This window comes from Mirounga angustirostris, unplaced genomic scaffold, assembly GCF_029215605.1.
Source record: "Mirounga angustirostris isolate CCGP_5_RB_7025 unplaced genomic scaffold, mMirAng1.0.hap1 SCAF_15, whole genome shotgun sequence".
NCBI classification, from domain to species: Eukaryota; Metazoa; Chordata; class Mammalia; order Carnivora; family Phocidae; genus Mirounga; species Mirounga angustirostris.
The window spans coordinates 57122872-57141725 of record NW_026991723.1 but is presented as its reverse complement, the minus strand read 5'-3'; the positions used below and the strand labels follow the sequence as shown (position 1 = coordinate 57141725).

Sequence of the window (18854 nt, the reverse complement as noted above, 5' to 3'; positions counted from 1 at the left end):
GGGAGGGGCAGAGAATCTCAAGCAGACTCTTTGCTGAGCATGGAGCCCCACCCAGGTCTCGATCCCACCACCCTGAGGTCATGACCTGAGCTGAAGCCAGGAGTCGGACGCTCAACCAGCTGAGCCACCCAGGTGCCCCACAACTCAGCCTCTTTATTCTTCAACATACACTGGGCATAATATAATGAACTCACCTCATATCTAGGGTGTTGTGAAGATTCTATCAATGAATGTTTTATTTAATAAAGATTTTTTTATTTTTAAGTAATCTCTGCACCCAGCATGGAGCTCAAACCCACAACCCCAAGAGCAAGAGTCGCACGCACCACTGACTGAGCCAGCCGGGCACCCCTCTGTCAAATAATATTTCTTCACCTTTTTTATTCCCAGTAATCAACACTCCTCCCTCTATCTAAAATCAAGGCAGCGTGTTCATTTATGGCTGTGTTTTCGGTGGCAAGAGGCCAGTCCTGAGACTTCACCTCTATTCCCCCTCTCCCTGTGGGCTACAGGGACCCAAGTTATCTTTACTTGTATTTTGAGGGGCAACTTGGTTTCAAAGGAAATCATGGGCTCGTGTCAATTGTGATAGCTCGTTACTTCCATGTTCCCACACATCAGGCCGGGGCCTCCTTGATGACTGCCTCCTGATGGAACAGGTGGTTGTAATCAGTCATTCCATGGTGCACATTTCTGTTCTTTGCTTTAGTCACTGAGATAGATGGGTACTGTGGGACATTGCCTTGGAGACAAGTCATGCCCTGGAGACTATAGTCAGGCTAAATCAATCAAAGATATTAAAAAGAATATATAAGACAAGAAGTAAATTAGCTCTTGAGCTGTTGAATGTTCTCCCCCAAGGTTAGTATTCCACATTGTTTGCATTGCTGTTGGGTACTTACTCTGTATGATTTAAACTTTAGGCAGCTTTCTGAAAATACTGCAGTATACTGACAAAGTTATATGCCTGGTCTCTATTGCTCTCAGCCAACCCTTAGGAACCAGGGGCATTTTTTACTTCTTGGGGAAATCACCCTATGGATTTTATTTTCAGGTGATTCTGAAGGGCAGCAAGGAGCGCAGCACCGGGGCCACTGGAGTTAACGCAGACTCCTCCCGCTCCCATGCTATCATCCAAATTCAGATCAAAGATTCAGCCAAGAGGACATTTGGCAGGTGAGCTGGAAATACGCAAAGAATTGCATTGTCTGCCTTTCCCTAATGTGACTTTGAAATATGTGTTATCAACAACAGGACACTCTGCCACCATGGAGTTTTTAATAAATATCAGGGATACAGAGTAGAGTTGTTAGCTCTGAAATAAATCATTGTATTAAAGTGCCATCAGTTAATTAACCATGAAGTAATGACCTATTGTTGGTCAAGCCTAAGTTATTAAAAGGGACATTGATTGCTTCTAACGTGAAACACAGTATCAGCAAAGAAATAGTAGGAAATGCATCTCAGCTTACAGGCCAAAAAAAAAAAAGAGAGAAAATTAATCTATCCTTCTTGAAAGAAGCCATAAGACAATTGGGTACATTCATTGCTTCTCTGGTGCTATCTTAGCAAACTCTGCCACACTGATTGATGAGCCTATCTCACCTCTGAGTAATGAGTCTGTTGTTTTTTTTTTTTAACTTTCTTTTTTTCTTCTTCTTTCTTTTTCTTTTTTGGCTGGAAAGCAGCCCACAAAAGTTTGTATTTAATTACCTAAGTGGTAAAAAAAAAAAAAAAAAATATCACCTAAGTGGTGACCTAAGTGATTTGCATTGTAGTCATTTAGCTTTATGGGAAGAATGTTTTATTAATTTTATTAATTTCTCACAAATGATTAAAACCAAAGGAAGTGTCTGAGTGAACAGCTCCCACAACGGCTAACAGATCAGAATCGTATAATACTTTTGGAAAGCTGCCAGTGTCTTTTCTTTCCAGAGGATGGGCCAGTGTTAATTTCTTCCTGCTGCCCCAAATTGCTGACTGATGTAAAAATAAAGCAGAGTCCCCAAGAAGTTATCCCTGCTGTGTGTCTTCTCTAGGATCTCTTTTATTGACTTGGCTGGCAGTGAAAGAGCCGCAGATGCCAGAGACTCAGACAGACAGACAAAGATGGAAGGCGCAGAAATAAACCAGAGTCTTCTGGCTGTAAGTTTGAAAGCTTTGATCTAAAAATCCTTCTTGAGGGGTGCCTGGGTGGCTCAGGCATTAAGCGTCTGCCTTCAGCTCAGGTCGTGATCCCAGGGTCCTGGGATCGAGTCCCGCCTGCTTCTCCCTCTCCCACTCCCCCTCCTTGTGTTTCCTCTCTCGCTGTGTCTCTCTCTGTCAAATAAATAAATAAAATATTTTTTAAAAAATAATAAAAAAATAAAAATCCTTCTTGAGAGATTTTGCCCCTCTTTACATGCAGCCAGAGTGGGTGAGGATGGGGTGGGGTAGAATCAGTGGAGTAAGGGCATGCTTCTGTCTGGCAGTGGGATTCCAGGGTTGGAGATGGAGGCTGCCTGATCAGATTCTTAGCAGTTCTAGGCAACTCTTCCCTTCTGTCCCTCTCTTCTCTTCCTCTGGTCAATCCCTTAGGGGCAGAAAAGTATTTCTGCAGCTGCTGAATGGTTAACTTAGGTAAGCTTTCTCTCGCTCACCAAGTTTTTAAATTGTATTAATTTTTCAAACATAAAAAAATAGAATAAATCGTATAATGATCTCCCAAATTCTTGCACCCAGCTTCAACATGTGAAAAATCTAACCAACCCTTTCCTTCCCCTGGTTGGATTATAGTAAAGCAAATCCTGTCAGCCTGTCATTTCTTCCACAAATATTTCATTATCTCGAAGAGATAAGGACTCTTATTTTTTAATATAACTGTAATGCCATTATCATACTTGAAGAAATATTTAATTTTTTTTTAAGATTTTATTTATTTGACAGAGATAGCGAGAGCAGGAACACAGGGGGAGTGGGAGAGGGAGAAGCAGACTCCCCACTGAGCAGGGAGCCCAACATGGGGCTCGATCCCAGGACTTCAGGATCATGACCTGAGCCGAAGGCAGACGCTTAACAACTGAGCCATGCAGGCACCCAATAATTATGTAATGTTATCTATTATCCAGGAAGTATTATCATTTCTCCAGTTGTCCCATAAATGTCTTTTCACAGTTTGTTCAAATCAAGATGCAAACAGTACCCTTGGATTGCTTTTGATAGTCTCTTTTATTCCATATCAGTTCTTCTGTTCTCTCTTTTAATATCTGTATTTGTTGAAGAAAACTGGGTCACTTGTCCTGTAAGATTTCCAACATTCTGGATGAGGTTGACTGCATCCCCATGTGGATGTTTAACATCATACTCTATCCTCTGTATTCTCTGTGGAGTGGCTAAGATCCGTACTTGTGCTGTACGGGAGGGGCCTGTAAGCCACAGATGGCTACTGAGCACTTCCGGTGTAGCTCATCTGAATTGAAATATGCTCTAAGTGTACGATACATACTGGATCTTGAAGCGGGTAAAATATCTCATTAATATTTTTTCATATGGGTTACATGCTGAAATAATATTTTTGCTGGGTTTTTAAATATTTTTTGATATATTGGATTACATAACATATAATTAAGATTAATTTCAGGGCACCTGGCTGGCTCAGGTGGTTAAGCGTCTACCTTCAGCTCAGGTCATGATCTCAGGGTCCTGGGATCAAGCCCACATTGGGTTCCCTGCTCAGAGGGGAGTCTGCTTCTCCCTCTCGTCCCCCCACTCATGCTTTTCTCTCGCTCACTCTCTCAAATAAATAAAATCTTAAAAAAAAAAAAAGATTAATTTCATTTGTTTTTTTAATGTGACTACTAGAAATTTAAAATTATACATATGGTTTGCACTTGTAGCTAACATTTCCTGTTGGGAAAGCACTGTTCTAGAAGCTTGATCAGATTGAGGTTCTGGTTTTTTGGCAAGAATTCATGGGTAGTTTTTAGACTTCCTATAGGAACACATCAGGAAGTACAGAATGTCCGGTTGGTTGTCTCTTTGTGATTTTTAAGAATTGAGAGAGATTTGAGTGTTGTCTGTGTAATTCCTCTGTTAGAGTTTCCTCTCAGACTTTTTTGCTTAATGGATTTACCAGCCATTGATGAGCATCACCTATATCTATTGTTTCATTAGGGATTCCAAAATGGTGATACTCTCATTCTAACATTCCTTCTTTATTAGCTGGAAAGAATTTTTCCTCAATTAAGTTCATACAGTAGAGACAAGTTAAATGCTTGCTTGATTCTTTGCCTTTACTCATCAGTTTTCAGAATGATTTGGTGTCCTAGTAACCTAAACATGACCAATGAATTTGTTGTTATTGACTGTTTTGTTTGGCTTTGTATTATTATAAACTCATTGTAATTATTATTCTTTTTGGTATTTAAATTGTACATCTTTGGGCAATGGGAGCCTTTTCAAGTATGTTCCTCTGGTTTTTTGACCAACTATTAGTCTCTAATAGCTTCCTGGCGTTTTGGTATGACAAGATTTTCTAGGCTCATCTTGTACATTTCCTTCCCCAGACCTTGAACCAGTCAATTCTTCAACAAGCCTTGGTTTTAGAAGGAAATGGCATTTAGAGACCATTTAGGGTCCTAGGGATGCTTACTACCACTGGGTTAGTCCTGGCTTCTAGGCCTTTTTGTTGGATAGAGCTAGGAAGTAGATTTTTTTTTTTTTTTGAAAGAGGAAAATACATTAGGGACTCATTATAATAAATTAATTCAAAATTAAGATTACAGGGTTTTGGGTTAACCTTTTTGAATTTATATTTTTGTCTCCTTTCTCGTATGTTAGAATTCTTAGTTCCTAACAACATTTATATAATTTGCTCTACTTCAGTATATGTGTATTTCAAAATAATGCTGATATTTTTCATAATACGATTACTAAATTCAGATTACTATTTCTTTGCAGTTCCTTTCACCCTTAGGTTGTATCCCACTTAGGTGTACTGTCATAATATTGTGTTGCACAGTCACTTGAAATCTTTTCTATATGTTTAAGCTTACCAGTTTCATATTCAGTTAAAGTAAAAACTGTAGAACATTGAAAGAAATCTAGTGTCCATCCCTGTCCCCTCAACCCTATTACCTCCCTCCCCTTAGATAAGCATTATATATATATACAGATATATATATATTTGTATTCACCTCAGAAAAAAAGGGAAGCATACTGCAAACACTTTGCTTTCTTCACTTAACAACACCCTGGAGCTCACTGCATGGCTGTATGCAGAGCTCTTCCTTGTTCCTTTTCGCCGCTATACCGTGCTGCCTGTGCCCCTCCATATTACGTCCTTTTGATCAGAACGGAAGTCTCTTAGGACACATCTTGGTAACGGATGCAGAAAATAAATGAAGATAAAGCACAGGTGGGGAGCCTGGCTGGCCCAGTCAGTGGAGCATGCAACTCTTGATCTTGGGGTCATGAGTTCGAGCCCCACATGGGACATAGAGTTTACTTTAAAAAAAAAAAAAAACTGTTAGAAAAAACAAAAGATAAAGCACAGACGTTTGCAGACACAGTTCAAAGCTATGGCTTAACCAGCTGAGCCACTCAGGTGCCCCTACTTTTAAATAAAAGCAAAAATCCTCTTTGGATTTTTTTTTTTTTTAATTTTATTTATTTATGCATGAGAGACAGAGAGAGGCAGAGGGAGAAGCAGGCTCCCCAAGGAGCAGGGAGCCCGATGAGGACTCGATCCCAGGACCCCGGGATCATGACCTGAGCCGAAGGCAGACACTTAACTATCTGAGCCACTCAGGCACCCCACTTTGGATTTCTTTAAGTTAGTGCACACTCTCGCTCTCTCTCAAACTAATTATCAGAAACTTCTATCTGAATCTACACTCGAATCTACACCTATAGGTGTGCATGTGTGAGCAGGGAGGTGGGGGAGTGGTATAGAGATTTTCTGTACTTAAGTGCATCTATAGCTACTAATAGTATGAGAGGAGGCAAGCAAAAGGGAGCTGGCAAGGCAGAACTGCCACCACATAAGCTTGGACTCTGGGGGGGGCCTGTGGGAAGGTCCCTGGTTTGTCTGTTCCCCACTGTTGGGGCTAATCCTAGGATTATAGCCTTTAGGATGGGAGGCCCTTAACTAGACACAGGGAGCTCACTCAGGATGTTTACCCGTCTAGCTTGATTTTTCCTGTTGGAGAAGAAACTACCAGGGCATTTTGACTTCCTTTTGGAGGATTGTCTGAGTATGGCTTATTTAAGAAAAGTCTGATCCGTTACTTTCTCTTTGCATGTGATATTTGATGTGCTTGTTGTTAATCTACCACTTTGCAGCTGAAGGAATGTATCCGCGCATTGGATCAGGAGCACACCCACACTCCCTTCAGGCAAAGCAAATTAACTCAGGTAATGTTAAATGTGAACTTTGAGTTTGTTCCGTTTCATTCATTTGTTCGGCAAAGCCTCCACTGCCACCAAGGCATGATGCTAAGCTTGGGCGGGGGGAAGGAGTCACATTCCTTCCAGGTCATTCTAGGCAGGGATGGGCATCCTCGGGCAGAGATGCCTGCAGTATGAAGCCGCTGAGCTTTCATAGGGCAGCAGTGTACTTCTGGTCACCACCCAACAGCTTTCTGCTTATTTCTAATATAAAGAAGAGTTTTTGATTTAATGGAGTCTCTGAGCCTTTGAAGTGGGGGTGGTATAGCTATACTAAGTATTTTCTTAGCTCTAAGACTTAGTGTTTGAAGACAAAAAATAACCCCTGGAGTTAAAAAGAGTAAGATTTTTAAAAGTTTTTTAAATTTACTTTTTGCTTATTTTTTAAAGATGTTATTTTTAAGTAATCTCTGCAGCCAACATGGGGTTCGAACTTACAACCCTGAGATCGAGTCGTGTGCTCTACTGACTAAATCAGCCAGGTACTCCGAATGAGATAGATTTTTGATATGTACTGATCGGAAAGATGACCAAGACGTATAGTTTTTTAAAAATATAAAATGAGGGAAAAAAACTATACACACAAAAAAATTGTGTCTATGTTAACTGATTATTCTGAGTGGTAAAATTGTAAGTAATTTTTTTCCTCCCATTTTTCTGTCATGACACTATGCTTCTTAATTAATGGAAAGTACCACTAATTCAGCATTGTACTGGCTACAGAACAGTAGCCCACGGAGGGGTCTCCCTACATATACAGACTGCTGTGAAGGCAGCTATGGATGCCCCCGATTCCTTTCTGCACCGCGTCCTGTGCTCAGTGGAGGACAGACTAGCGTAGACGGCAGTCTAGGTGAGGATCTTTGTATTTTGGCAGAGGTTCTCTGTGCAGCTAATCTAATGGCTCCACATGGCCTGGGGCAGAACCTATAACTCCTTATCAGAACTGGTGATCTGTGGGTTAGATTATATCTTCTCAAACATGATTTCAGCTAGAGACTTAGGAAACCCTTCTTATGGGTGGTTAGCCCTGATTCTGACATTGGCTCTGTTATTTTTTTTTTTTTTTAAGATTTTATTTATTTATTTGAGACAGAAAGAATGAGAGACAGAGAACATGAGAGGGAGGAGGGTCAGAGGGAGAAGCAGACTCCCTGCCGAGCAGGGAGCCCGATGCGGGACTCGATCCCGGGACTCCAGGATCATGACCTGAGCCGAAGGCAGTCGCTTAACCAACTGAGCCACCCAGGCGCCCGGCTCTGTTATTTTTTAAAACAAGTTCACCATCCCCAGAAAATGTCTTCCTATTTAATTTAAAAAATAATAATTCACAGGGCACCTGGGTGGCTTAGTTGTTAAACGTCTGCCTTCGGCTCGGGTCATGATCCTGGGATCCTGGGATCGAGCCATGCGTCAGGCTCCCTGCTCAGCGGGAAGCCTGCTTCTCCCTCTCCCACTCCCCCTGCTTGTGTTCCCTCTCTCGCTGTGTCTCTGTCTTAAACAAAACAAAACAAAACAAAATCTTAAAAATAAATAAGTAATTCAGGGGCACCTGGCTGGCTCAGTTGGTGGAGTGTGCGACTCTTGATCTCGGGGTTGTGGGTTCAAGCTCCATGTTAGGTATAGAAATGGTTTAAAAATAAAATCTTTTAAAAGTAATAATAATGAGGGGCGCCTGGGTGGCTCAGTTGGTTAAGCGACTGCCTTCGGCTCAGGTCATGATCCTGGAGTCCCGGGATGGAGTCCCGCATCGGGCTCCCTGCTCAGCGGGGGGTCTGCTTCTCCCTCTGACCCTCTTCCCTCTCATGCTCTCTGTCTCTCATTCTCTCCCTCTCAAATAAATAAATAAAATCTTTAAAAAAAAAAAGTAATAATAATGATAATAGTAATTCAAACAGTATATGTATATACAAGTACAAAGAAGATGGCAAAAGATACCTGAAAATCCCACCTTAGTGATAATCACTGCTACATTTTGGTAACTATCCTTCCAGATATTTCTCTGCCCACATAGATCTACTTATATAGGTATGAAATCTTACACCTTTTTCACTCAAAGGTAAGTTTTAGATCTTCCCGTGTACCTAAGTACAGATATACATAATTATTTTTAATGGTTGTATTGTAGTCAGTTAACAGTTATTTAGTTTGCTGGGCACCTGGGTGGCTCAGGTCATGATCCCAGGGTCTTGGGATCAAGCCCCATGTCGGGCTCCCTGCTCAGCAGAGAGCCTGCTTCTCCCTCTCCCTCTGCTGCTCCCTGTGCTTGTGCTCTCTCTCTGTCAAATAAATAAATAAAATCTAAAAAAAAATAAATAAATGTTTGTTCCCTGTTTACAGACTCCTAGATTTTCTAATTATTATTATTATAATGTAATGCATATCCTATGTGTACTTTTTTTTTTTTATCAACTGAGCAATTCTCTTTAGGAATATGTCGTGGAAGCATGCACATTTTTTATATTTTTATACATATTGCCAAACTGCCTTCTCAAAAGCTTACACCGTTTGATGGTACACAGTACATAAATAATGTAGCAATGTAGAAAAGTGACCATTTCCCTAGACTCTCACCAAGGCAGGGTATCATGAGTCTTAATTAATCTCATGGGTGAAAAATATTAGTATTCTTACTAGTTTGAATTTCTTTGATTGGTTGGTGAAGTACCTTTTTTGTGTGTTTTTGATCATTTATATTTCTTCTTTGTAAATTGCCTTTTTGTCGCGGAGAGGGGAGCTATGGCCCAGTGTCCTGCACACAGTAAGTAGTCAGTGTGCCCTTTGTTAATTGACTTCATTGACCTGCTTTCTGTGTGGACAGGTTCTGAGGGATTCTTTCATTGGTGATGCCAAAACCTGCATGATTGCCAACATCTCACCAAGCCATGTGGCCACCGAACACACTTTGAATACCTTGCGTTACGCTGACCGGTGAGTTGCTCCCGGTGTGTGTGTGTGTGTGTGTCTCCCAGGTGTGTGTGAGGCTGACCGGTGAGTCGCTCCCAGGTGTGTGTGTGTGTGTGTGTTAGGCTGACCGGTGAGTCGCTCCCAGGTGTGTGTGTGTGTGAGACGCTGACCGGTGAGTCGCTCCCAGGTGTGTGTGTGTGTGTCGCTCCCAGGTGTGTGTGTGTAAGGCTGACCGGTGAGTCGCTCCCAGGTGTGTGTGTGTGTGTGTGAGACGCTGACCGGTGAGTCGCTCCCAGGTGTGTGTGTGTGTTACGCTGACCGGTGAGTCGCTCCCAGGTGTGTGTGTGTGTGTGTGTGTTAGGCTGACCAGTGAGTCGCTCCCAGGTGTGTGTGTGTGTGAGACGCTGACCGGTGAGTCGCTCCCAGGTGTGTGTGTGTGTGTGTGTTAGGCTGACCAGTGAGTCGCTCCCAGGTGTGTGTGTGTGTGTGTTAGGCTGACCAGTGAGTCGCTCCCAGGTGTGTGTGTGTGTGTGTGAGGCTGACCGGTGAGTCGCTCCCAGGTGTGTGTGTCTGTGTGTGTGTGAGGCTGACCGGTGAGTCGCTCCCAGGTGTGTGTGTCGCTCCCAGGTGTGTGTGTGTAAGGCTGACCGGTGAGTTGCTCCCAGGTGTGTGTGTGTTAGGCTGACCGGTGAGTCGCTCCCAGGTGTGTGTGTGTGTGAGACGCTGACTGGTGAGTCGCTCCCAGGTGTGTGTGTGTGTGTGTGAGGCTGACCGGTGAGTCGCTCCCAGGTGTGTGTGTGTGTGTGTGTGTTTCAAACACACAGAGATCTGATTTTGAGATCCAGAAGTCTGTTCTTGAGGCAATGATCCTAGTACCATGGGAATGTGCAGTTGGTCATCTGAAGAATGTGACGTGGTAGGCCTTGTCATTTTACAAGTGTGAATGTGACAAGAGGAAGGGGACACGTTCCTTGGTTCCGGAGACAACTCCATCAGTGACTTTTATTTTTTAAAGATTTTATTTATTTATTTGACAGAGAGGGAGAGCGCACGCGCATAAGTGGGGGATTGGCAGGCAGAGGGAGAGGGAGAAGCAGGCTTCCCACGGAGCAGGGAGCCCGATGCAGGGCTCAATCCCAGGACCCAGGGATCATGACCTGAGCCGAAGGCAGATGCTTAACCGACTGAGCCACCCAGGCACCCCCATCAGTGACTGTTTTGTTTTGTTTTGTTTTGTTTTATTTTTTAGGTTTTTTTTAAAGATTTTATTTGAGAGAGAGAGAGCACATGAGAGGGGGGAGGGTAAGAGGGAGAAGCAGACTTCCCGCTGAGCAGGGAGCCTGATGCGGGACTTGATCCTGGAACTCCAGGATCATGACCTGAGCCGAAGGCAGTCGCTTAACCGAGTCACCCAGGCACCCCTGTTTTGTTTTTTTTAAATGTTTTGATGAGAAGGAACTTATTTATTTAAAGATTTTATTAATTTGAGAGACACAGCAAGAGGGAACACAAGCAGGGGGAGTGGGAGAGGGAGAAGTAAGCTTCCCACGGAGCAGGGAGCCCGATGCAGAGCTCGATACCAGGACCCTGGAACCATGACCCGAGCCGAAGGCAGATGCTTAACACCTGAGCCACCCAGGCGCCCCCATCAGTGACTTTTAAATGGCTAGTAGGAAATGAAATATTTCTTTGGAGTGGAAGGCTCAAGGTTTTCTCCCTGCTAGCCTCAGCCCTAATCGTAAGGGATAGAATACATGTTACTTATCAAGGCAGAGGCACTTAGAGCTATGTAGGTCCAGAAGACATCAACCCAGACATGACATGTTACAGAAGGATAAAATAAACCCAGAGAAAGGCAGGAATTTTAAAAGGGCTTATTGGGAACTGGCGGTAAAGCTAGCCCTCCTGACTACATGGTCAGGGCTCTTTCTGGGGTGACCTTGGTATCTGCCAGGGTTCCCCCACCCCCATGCCCCATCTCTTACCTGGGGTGACATAGGGTTCCTACCAGGGGTGAAGACGCTATCACTTCCATCCTTTCCTCTGGCTACTTTCCTGCCTGGTCCTGTCTTAACATCCTTCTCTTTGGTCTCCCAGAAGCTGTCTCCAAGATTAACAAACTATTTGAGGGAAACCTGTTTTTTTTATTACTGTTGAGGAATCTTTAGTATCCATAGCATTTTATGAAATTCACTGGGAAGGAAAAGTGAGCTGTCATTTAAGCTCCATGAAAACAAGAAACCTTATCTATTTCTCCACTTTATCTACTGCCCAGACAGTACTTGGTACCTAGTAGATGCGCAATAAATATTTGTGAATGAAAGGAGGAACTCTTCCTGGGTGTCAAGGCGAGGCCCTCTGTGTACCTATCTCATTTAAATAGGAGAGAGACCTCACAAAGTGGTTATAAGAGTGGACCCTATAGTCAAGACTCTGCTTCTGCCATGAAATAGCTGGGCAGTCTTGGGCAAAAGGTTTGGGCTTCAGTTTTATCTGACAGGGGATAATATTAGCATCTACCCATACAATAGTTATGTGCAGTCAATGAGGATAGTATGTTATGAAGGGCTTAGCACCACACCAGGTACATAGTTACCATTCACTATGTGTTAATTTAAGCAACAGTAATATTAATAGGTCCCCAAAATAGGTTTCCTTTATTGCATGGTTTCCTAATGCCTGCACACTAGCACTGCTATAAGAAAGGCTCCTTCATGCATGCCTGGGTGGCTCAGTGGGTTAAGCACCTGACTCTTGGCTTCAGGTCCGGTCATGATCTTGGGATCCTAAGATCGAGCCCCGAGTCGGGCTCTGCTCTCAGTGTGGAGTCTGCTTGAGATTCTCTCCCTTTCCTTCTTCTCCTCCCCCTGCTCACATGTTCTCTTGCTCTGTCTCAAATAAATAAATCTTAAAAAGAAAGGCTACTTCACAAACTGAGATCATATAGAAGATATGAGATGATCCAAACTTGCTTCCAAAAAATGAATATGGCTTGAAATTCTTTACTCCCATGTATCCAGCTTCAGTAATTGATAACGATAAACTGATTTCATTTCATAACCCCACCCACTCCCCATATCCCACTGTTAACAGTTGCTTAAAGTAAGAACTTCATCATTAGGAGCAGAGAGCAAGACATCTCCTCTCTTAGTGCCTCAGTAAAGGAAGATGAAAATAACCCTTTCCCATAGGGAGGTATTAAGTATAATTGAAATATTTGAAATAATTTTGGCTTTAAAAAGAACAGAAAAAGTGTAATAGAAATCTCTTCCATTTGAGGGGGCACCTGGTGGCTCAGTCGTTAAGCATCTGCCTTCGGCTCAGGTCGTGGTTCCAGGGTCCTGGGATCGAGCCCCCGCATCGGGCTCCCTGCTCCGCGGGAAGCCTGCTTCTCCCTCTCCCACTCCCCCTGCTTGTGTTCCTGCCCTTCCTATGCTGCTCTCTGTCAAATAAATAAATATTTTTTAAAAATCTCTTCCATTTGAAGCAGTCTGATAAATTACTGAGAATGAATGAAAGCCATTTGTTTTACGTGCGTAAATGAGACCTGGTGAGATTAATTTTAAGTAATAATCTATACACACAATGATTTTATTGCTTATTTAACAATTCTGATTTAAAATTTTCTTCTTTAAAATTTTCTTCTATATACTAGAATGTTGCTAAGGAGTCTAAAAATAAAGTTCCAGCTGGACCCCTAATAGGTACAGATCTATCAGAAAAGCTCAGTGACAGGAGTGATTCTGGGGATAGGAGGAGTACACTGGAAGCATTTAGCATCAATAACCAAATTACCTGTAGGATTCCTTCTGTCACTCAGCTTTCTAGAATTATTTACTGTGACTCCTAGGGGGAAATTTTGGTGTTTCTCTCTTACTGAGACTAAAATAGTTAAGATTTTTATAGCAGGAAGTAATTTGGAACCATCTAGACTGACTGTGGCTCTTCTCAGCCCGTTTCCTTGTATGTATGCCCTACTGCAACACCTAAACAAAGGCCCATGGACACATGTGTCTTCAGTCACATTCTACATCTCTTTGCTTAGCTATGTTACCTGCCTGCCTTCGCTCTCAGACTTCAAGGGAAGATTTAAATCAAGTCTCAGTGTCAGGCTTATGATCTTGATTTTCAGAAATGGCCACAGGGGTCATTTGGCTACTTGTAAGGGTTGGATTAAAACCAAAACAATGGGGCGCCTGGGTGGCTCAGTTGGTTGGGCGACTGCCTTCGGCTCAGGTCATGATCCTGGAGTCCTGGGATCGAGTCCCGCATCGGGCTCCCTGCTCGGCAGGGAGTCTGCTTCTCCCTCTGACCCTCCTCCCTCTCATGCTCTTTCTATCTCATTCTCTCTCAAATGAATAAATAAAATCTTTAAAAAAAAAAAAAAAAAAAACCAAAACAATGGCAAAGACATTTTATGGGAGCCTCCAGGCAGAAGTACTGCTCCCTCCTAGGGAATTTTAATGAAGAATCTTCAGACCACTGGAGAATCACATTTTTACTTGATGTCTCCTTGTAATTCTAAATTCTTAGTGTTTTTAAATATCACAGAGTTAAGAGACTGATCTTGACAACTGAATCGTAGCAGAGACCTAATTCTGGATTTTCCATCTTCTCCAAGGTTCCCATGTGGAATAGAGCATGGTTCTATTCTCTAGGGGGTGATTTTGCCTCCCAGGGGACATTTGGCAATGTCTGGAGATATTTTTGAAGCTTCCCTGACTAAGGTGATTTCCAAAACTTTTTTTTTTTTTTTAAGATTTTATTTATTTATTTGACAGAGAGCGAGAGAGGGAACACAAGCAGGGGGAGTGGGAGAGAGAGAAGCAGGCCTCCCACCGAGCAGGGAGCCCGATGCGGGACTCGATCCCGGGACTCCAGGATCATGACCTGAGCCGAAGGCAGTCGCTTAACCAACTGAGCCACCCACGCGCCCCCCAAAACTTCTGATCATAGAATGTTTAGTTTATGTTTATATCCTCAGACTGCACCCATCTTTTTTTTTTTTTTCCCATTCTTAAGGTCTTATTAGTCACACCTGAGAGTGAATGAGTTTATCAGGTCTTTCCTGAGAACAGCTTTTTCAGAAAGAGGGTGAAGGGGTGCACAAAACGGCACCAAGCTGCTGGCCGAGCAGCAGGCCAAGGAAACGAGAGGCAAAGGAAGCAGGGAGACGGGGCGCACGGAAGACACAGGGCAGCTCCTGGCCAATCTGGCCTGACGGGCCTCAGCAAGCTGGAGGCAGGCCCCAGGGACTGCGGGGGGTGGCTCCAGGCCTCAGTGAGGGACGGACATCACAGGCACTGCACCCATCTCTTTTGTAATACTTTTCTTTGGTTTTTGAAAAATATAGAAAAGGAATTAAGGAGCAATGCAAGAATACACATTTAACATAAAATGGTAATTTACAGGGTCAAAGAACTAAAGAAAGGCGTTAAATGTTGTGCTTCAGCTACAAGTCGAAATCAGACCTCTGGAAACTCTTCTCCAAAACGAATTCAGGGCTCCCCTGTGGCCCTGCCGGGGGACAAGTGTTCTCCCAAAAAGGTCAAGCTGGGGCTTCAGCAGTCATTCACGGCAGCTCCCGGCTCCATGAGAGGGAAGGCCCATCCTCTGGCCAGCCACCCACCCAACGTCCCTTTTGCACCTGTACCTAAAGTTCCCGGTAAAAGGCATGGATCCAGAGGGAGTCTTCCCCAAGAGTGGGTCGTTCAGACCAGCCCTGTCAAAGGAGCCACGCGGTCTGGACAGTTAGCCAAAAAAAGGGCGGAAGAGTCTGCGTCCTTGTGCTCTGAGAAAAATCAAATGGGCAACAAAAGTGCCCGCAGGTGGGGAAGCAAGGCGGCCGGCCCCGGAGAAGCCCCAGCGCGTGGGAAGCTGCCCTCCGAGTCCAAGACAGGGCAGCCTGTGCGGCCCGTGCAGCCGCGGCTGGCGTCACGGGCTGAGCTCTCCTCTGGCGGCCGCCGCCACTTAGCAGAACACGGTCAGCGCAGCGAGGGGAGCACACCGGCCAGGCTCGCCTCGGAAACGTGGACAGACATCCCTCCACATCAGGAGGAGAGGGAGGAACACTTGCGCTTCTATCACCAGCAGTTCCAGCAGCCACCTCTCCTCCAGCAGAAGTTCAAGTACCAACCACTGGAAAGGTTCTTACGCCAGTTCAGGCCCCTGGAGGGGCAGCTCCAGAATGAGACCCCTCCCCTCTTCTCTCATTCCGAGAGCCAGGATGGAGCCCAAGCTGAGGACCTTGATGACAGCGATTTCAGTGAAGATTCTTTTTCACATGTCTCCAGTCAGAGGACCACAAAGCAGAGGAACACCCTAGAGAACAGCGAAGGCTCATTCTTCCTTCATCAGAGGGAGCAAAGCCCTGAGGAACAGGTGGCTGAAAGGCAGCAGAGTCTGCTTTTTAACCCCAGGACAGATGGTGACGAGAAGGGTCTAATTGGAAACTGGATGTACTCCAGGGACCCCACAAACTACAGAGGAGAAGCACTCAGTCATGGCCACGGCCCAGATAAGGTGCCTTTGGACTGGAGCAGAGAGGAGGATTCTACCTCCTCGGGGCTTTCTCCCAGAGACAACCCGGCAGAGAAGCCTTACTGCTCCCAGGTAGACTTTGTATATGGCCAGAAAATAGGTGGTGGCCCAGCCTTGGAACTCAGACAGAATGCTTTCAAAAGTGAGGTTCTTGGGCAGGCAGAGGGTAGTTCACTCCCCCCGGAGGAAGATGGTTTCATTTTCTCACTATCCCATGGGGCAGTTCCAGGATCTCCAGACCCGAGAGAGACAGTCAGCACACCTCTGAGAGAAATTGGCCAAGACAGCCCAACTCTGGCGACCAGAACAATGAAAAACAGTTACCCTTACCAAGAAGACTGTAGAGGGGAATCAGGCACATGCTCTGAATATGCTTCTGGACTGATGGCTCCCCTCACCATGTCCCTTCTGGAGAATGCAGATGATGAGGGCCCTCTTCCCCTGGAGCGGCTGGCCCAGGATGGGCTTGCTCACAGTCTAATGGCAGCAGGGGGCCCATCTGTGGGCCACACAGTGTCAGCTGGTGATCAGAAGGCACTCCTGCCAGTGTCTTTGGCAGCTGGGCACTTGTGGCTCTCATCATCTCCCCCTGACAATAAGCCGAGTGGTGATCTTCCAGTTCTGTCCCCATCACCCATCCGTCAGCACCCACCTGACAAGCTGCCCATCGATGAGGCTGACCTAGGGGAGGTCTGCCAGAGCACAGAGCCTGCACTCTCCTCCCAGGAACATGTGAGTAGCCAGCAGTATGAAGCCGATGCTGAGGCAGCAGAGCTGAGCAGCTCCCAGGGTTTCCCAGGAAAGCCCTTCCCCACCGTACATACTGGAGGACCCCACCCTGCACCTCTAATCACCCCAAGAACAAAAAGTAGTGATATGGCTGACCAGCCCTGGGCCCAGGAAAGAAAATATCCGACAGGACTTGGTTGGCAGGAGCTAAGTTTGCCGAGAGACCCCATCAAGTTGCCTGGCTACCACAGGGACATCATGTGGCTCAAATACAGGCCAATCCCAAGGTGCTTAGCAAGACCAGGCTCTCCCCTGGTCCCTGGCTGCTCTCCAAAGACTGCAGGGACACTGCATCAGCTCACCCTGGGGCCTGCACAGTAAGTTGGACACTCTCCCCAAGACTTGAGTCCCTTTGGCACCCCTCCGTCCACCCCAGCTTAACATCTGTCTGTCCTGGGAATGGCTATCGTTGATTCAGTGTCAGAGCTATACTACAACTAGAGAGGCTTGGTCCCGCTTTTCAAGGGAGCAGGCCTGCCAGGGTGGGTGAACCCTGAGTCTGGGAAAGCTGGGACTTGAGTAAAAGGGGAGGATCTGTCCCCTTCAGCAAGCCTGTGACCTGTGGTAAAATCAGAATCCTCTTCATTCTGTTGGGTCTGTGTTCCTGGAAGTACTGCCCAGGGATACAACAGCTACAGCCTTGTGCCCTCAGAACCAAGGTAGGCTGGGCAACTTCCAAGATGGTAAAGATCAAAACCAGAGGGACTGGTGATTTGTGCTGCCTTCCCCAAAGGATGCTGTGGATGGTGCAGCAGAAAGGCGACAGAAAGCATAGAGAAAGAAAGGAGGCAGAGAGATCCAGCACGGCCCCTCAGCATTAGGGGCCGGGGAGAGGGTGGTGTATGGGAATAGGGGCTACAGCCCTTTGCTAGGGCTCCTGATGTCTAGGCCAGCTGTGTGCGGGCTGCCCCCAGGGGCTCAGGCCAGGGCCATGGACAAAGAGAAGGACATGCAGGTGAGGAGCCTGCCTGTCCCAGGAGATGATCTTGCTGTCTCCATGGTCTCTACCCATCGGCAGCGTCCGACAAAAGGCAGATCCTCCAGTTTCTAGCTCAAACACCCTGCTTTGGTCCCTGGACTCCCCCTAGGAAGTAAAAATGATGGCAGGTGAGGCAGCAGGCTCCACCTTGTGCCAAGTGTGCCCGCTGCAGTGGTCACAGCCTTGAGCCTTTTGGCAGGGAAGCTGTGGGAAGCTCCTGCAAGGGAGAAGCAGCACTCATCCCCGTCCCTCAGTGTAGCTGGGGAGGCAGGGACAGACGGAGAAGCCCCTCTTTCCCAGTATCTTCTTGGTCTACTTTAGTCCCTAGACAAGTCCTGAGAAGAACAAGTGACAGGAGAGGAGGGGTGGTAGGCTGGCCCTGGTCAAAGCTTTGACCATTCTGGGAAGGGGCCGTTCCTGGCCTAGAAATGAGGCTCAGCCCCAGAAAGCTGCCCGGGAGAGATGGGAGGCCCAAAGGATCACAGTGTCCCCTCTGGTGTTCCCAGGCAGGTGGTCATCCGAGCACACCAGGAACAGCTGGATAAAATGGCAGAACTGGGCTTCAAGGAGGAGACCCTGATGAGCCAGCTGGCTCTTAATGTAAGTGGCCTTGGCTGGACACTCAGGGTCTGTTGGGAATTAGCCTGCAGGTAGTTTGCTGGCCATCCTTGTTTGCTGTGGTTATGTGTTAGGTAAGGGTCTGCTGTCCTACTCTAAGAGGACTTGGGCCTCCTCTTGCCATTCCTAACACAGCTCGAGGAGGGGCAAGGACAGGTGGGAGATGGTGCTGCACTCCCCATTTCCAGGCTGAAATGTTTCCAGCCTCTATCCTTTGCCGTTCTGCCTTATTGGCTTGCTGGAGGCCCTCCCTGTGATGGTAAGTGACCTGCCATATGCCAACCAGAGGCACTTTGTTTTTTTAAGTAGGCTCCACGCCCAATGTGGAGCCCAACACGGGGCTTGAACACAGGACCCTGAGATCAAGACCTAGGCCAAGATCAAGAGTCGGACACTTCACCAACTGAGCCACCCAGGCACCCCCCCAACCAGAGGTACTTTTACAAACCCCTCTGCCCTGCAGAATACCTCTCTACATAGAAGTTTCTCAAGTGCAGGGGTGCCTGGCTCAGTCAGTCGGTGAAGTGTGCGAAGCTTGATCTTGGCATTGTGGGTTCAAGTCCCACGTTGGGTTTAGAGATTAAAAATAAAATCT

At 45.8% G+C, this 18854-nt stretch overlaps 1 protein-coding gene across 8 annotated transcripts in view; it reads left to right on the top strand.

The window, feature by feature from the left end:
- The window catches only part of KIF24 (kinesin family member 24), an 82855-nt gene that overhangs the window by 61315 nt on the left and 2686 nt on the right, over window positions 1–18854 (top strand). For 5 of the 8 annotated variants that reach the window (XM_064579645.1, XM_064579648.1, XM_064579644.1 and 2 more), the window contains 6 exons: window positions 1055–1176; window positions 2040–2145; window positions 6322–6393; window positions 9248–9357; window positions 14745–16979; window positions 18148–18241. In XM_064579645.1, coding sequence (XP_064435715.1) covers window positions 1055–1176; window positions 2040–2145; window positions 6322–6393; window positions 9248–9357; window positions 14745–16979; window positions 18148–18241 — 2739 coding nt within the window. Of the gene's footprint in view, window positions 1–1054; window positions 1177–2039; window positions 2146–6321; window positions 6394–9247; window positions 9358–14744; window positions 17423–18147; window positions 18242–18854 lie in introns of those variants that run through there. The other 3 variants (XR_010407792.1, XM_064579647.1, XM_064579649.1) reach the window with 3 other exon arrangements.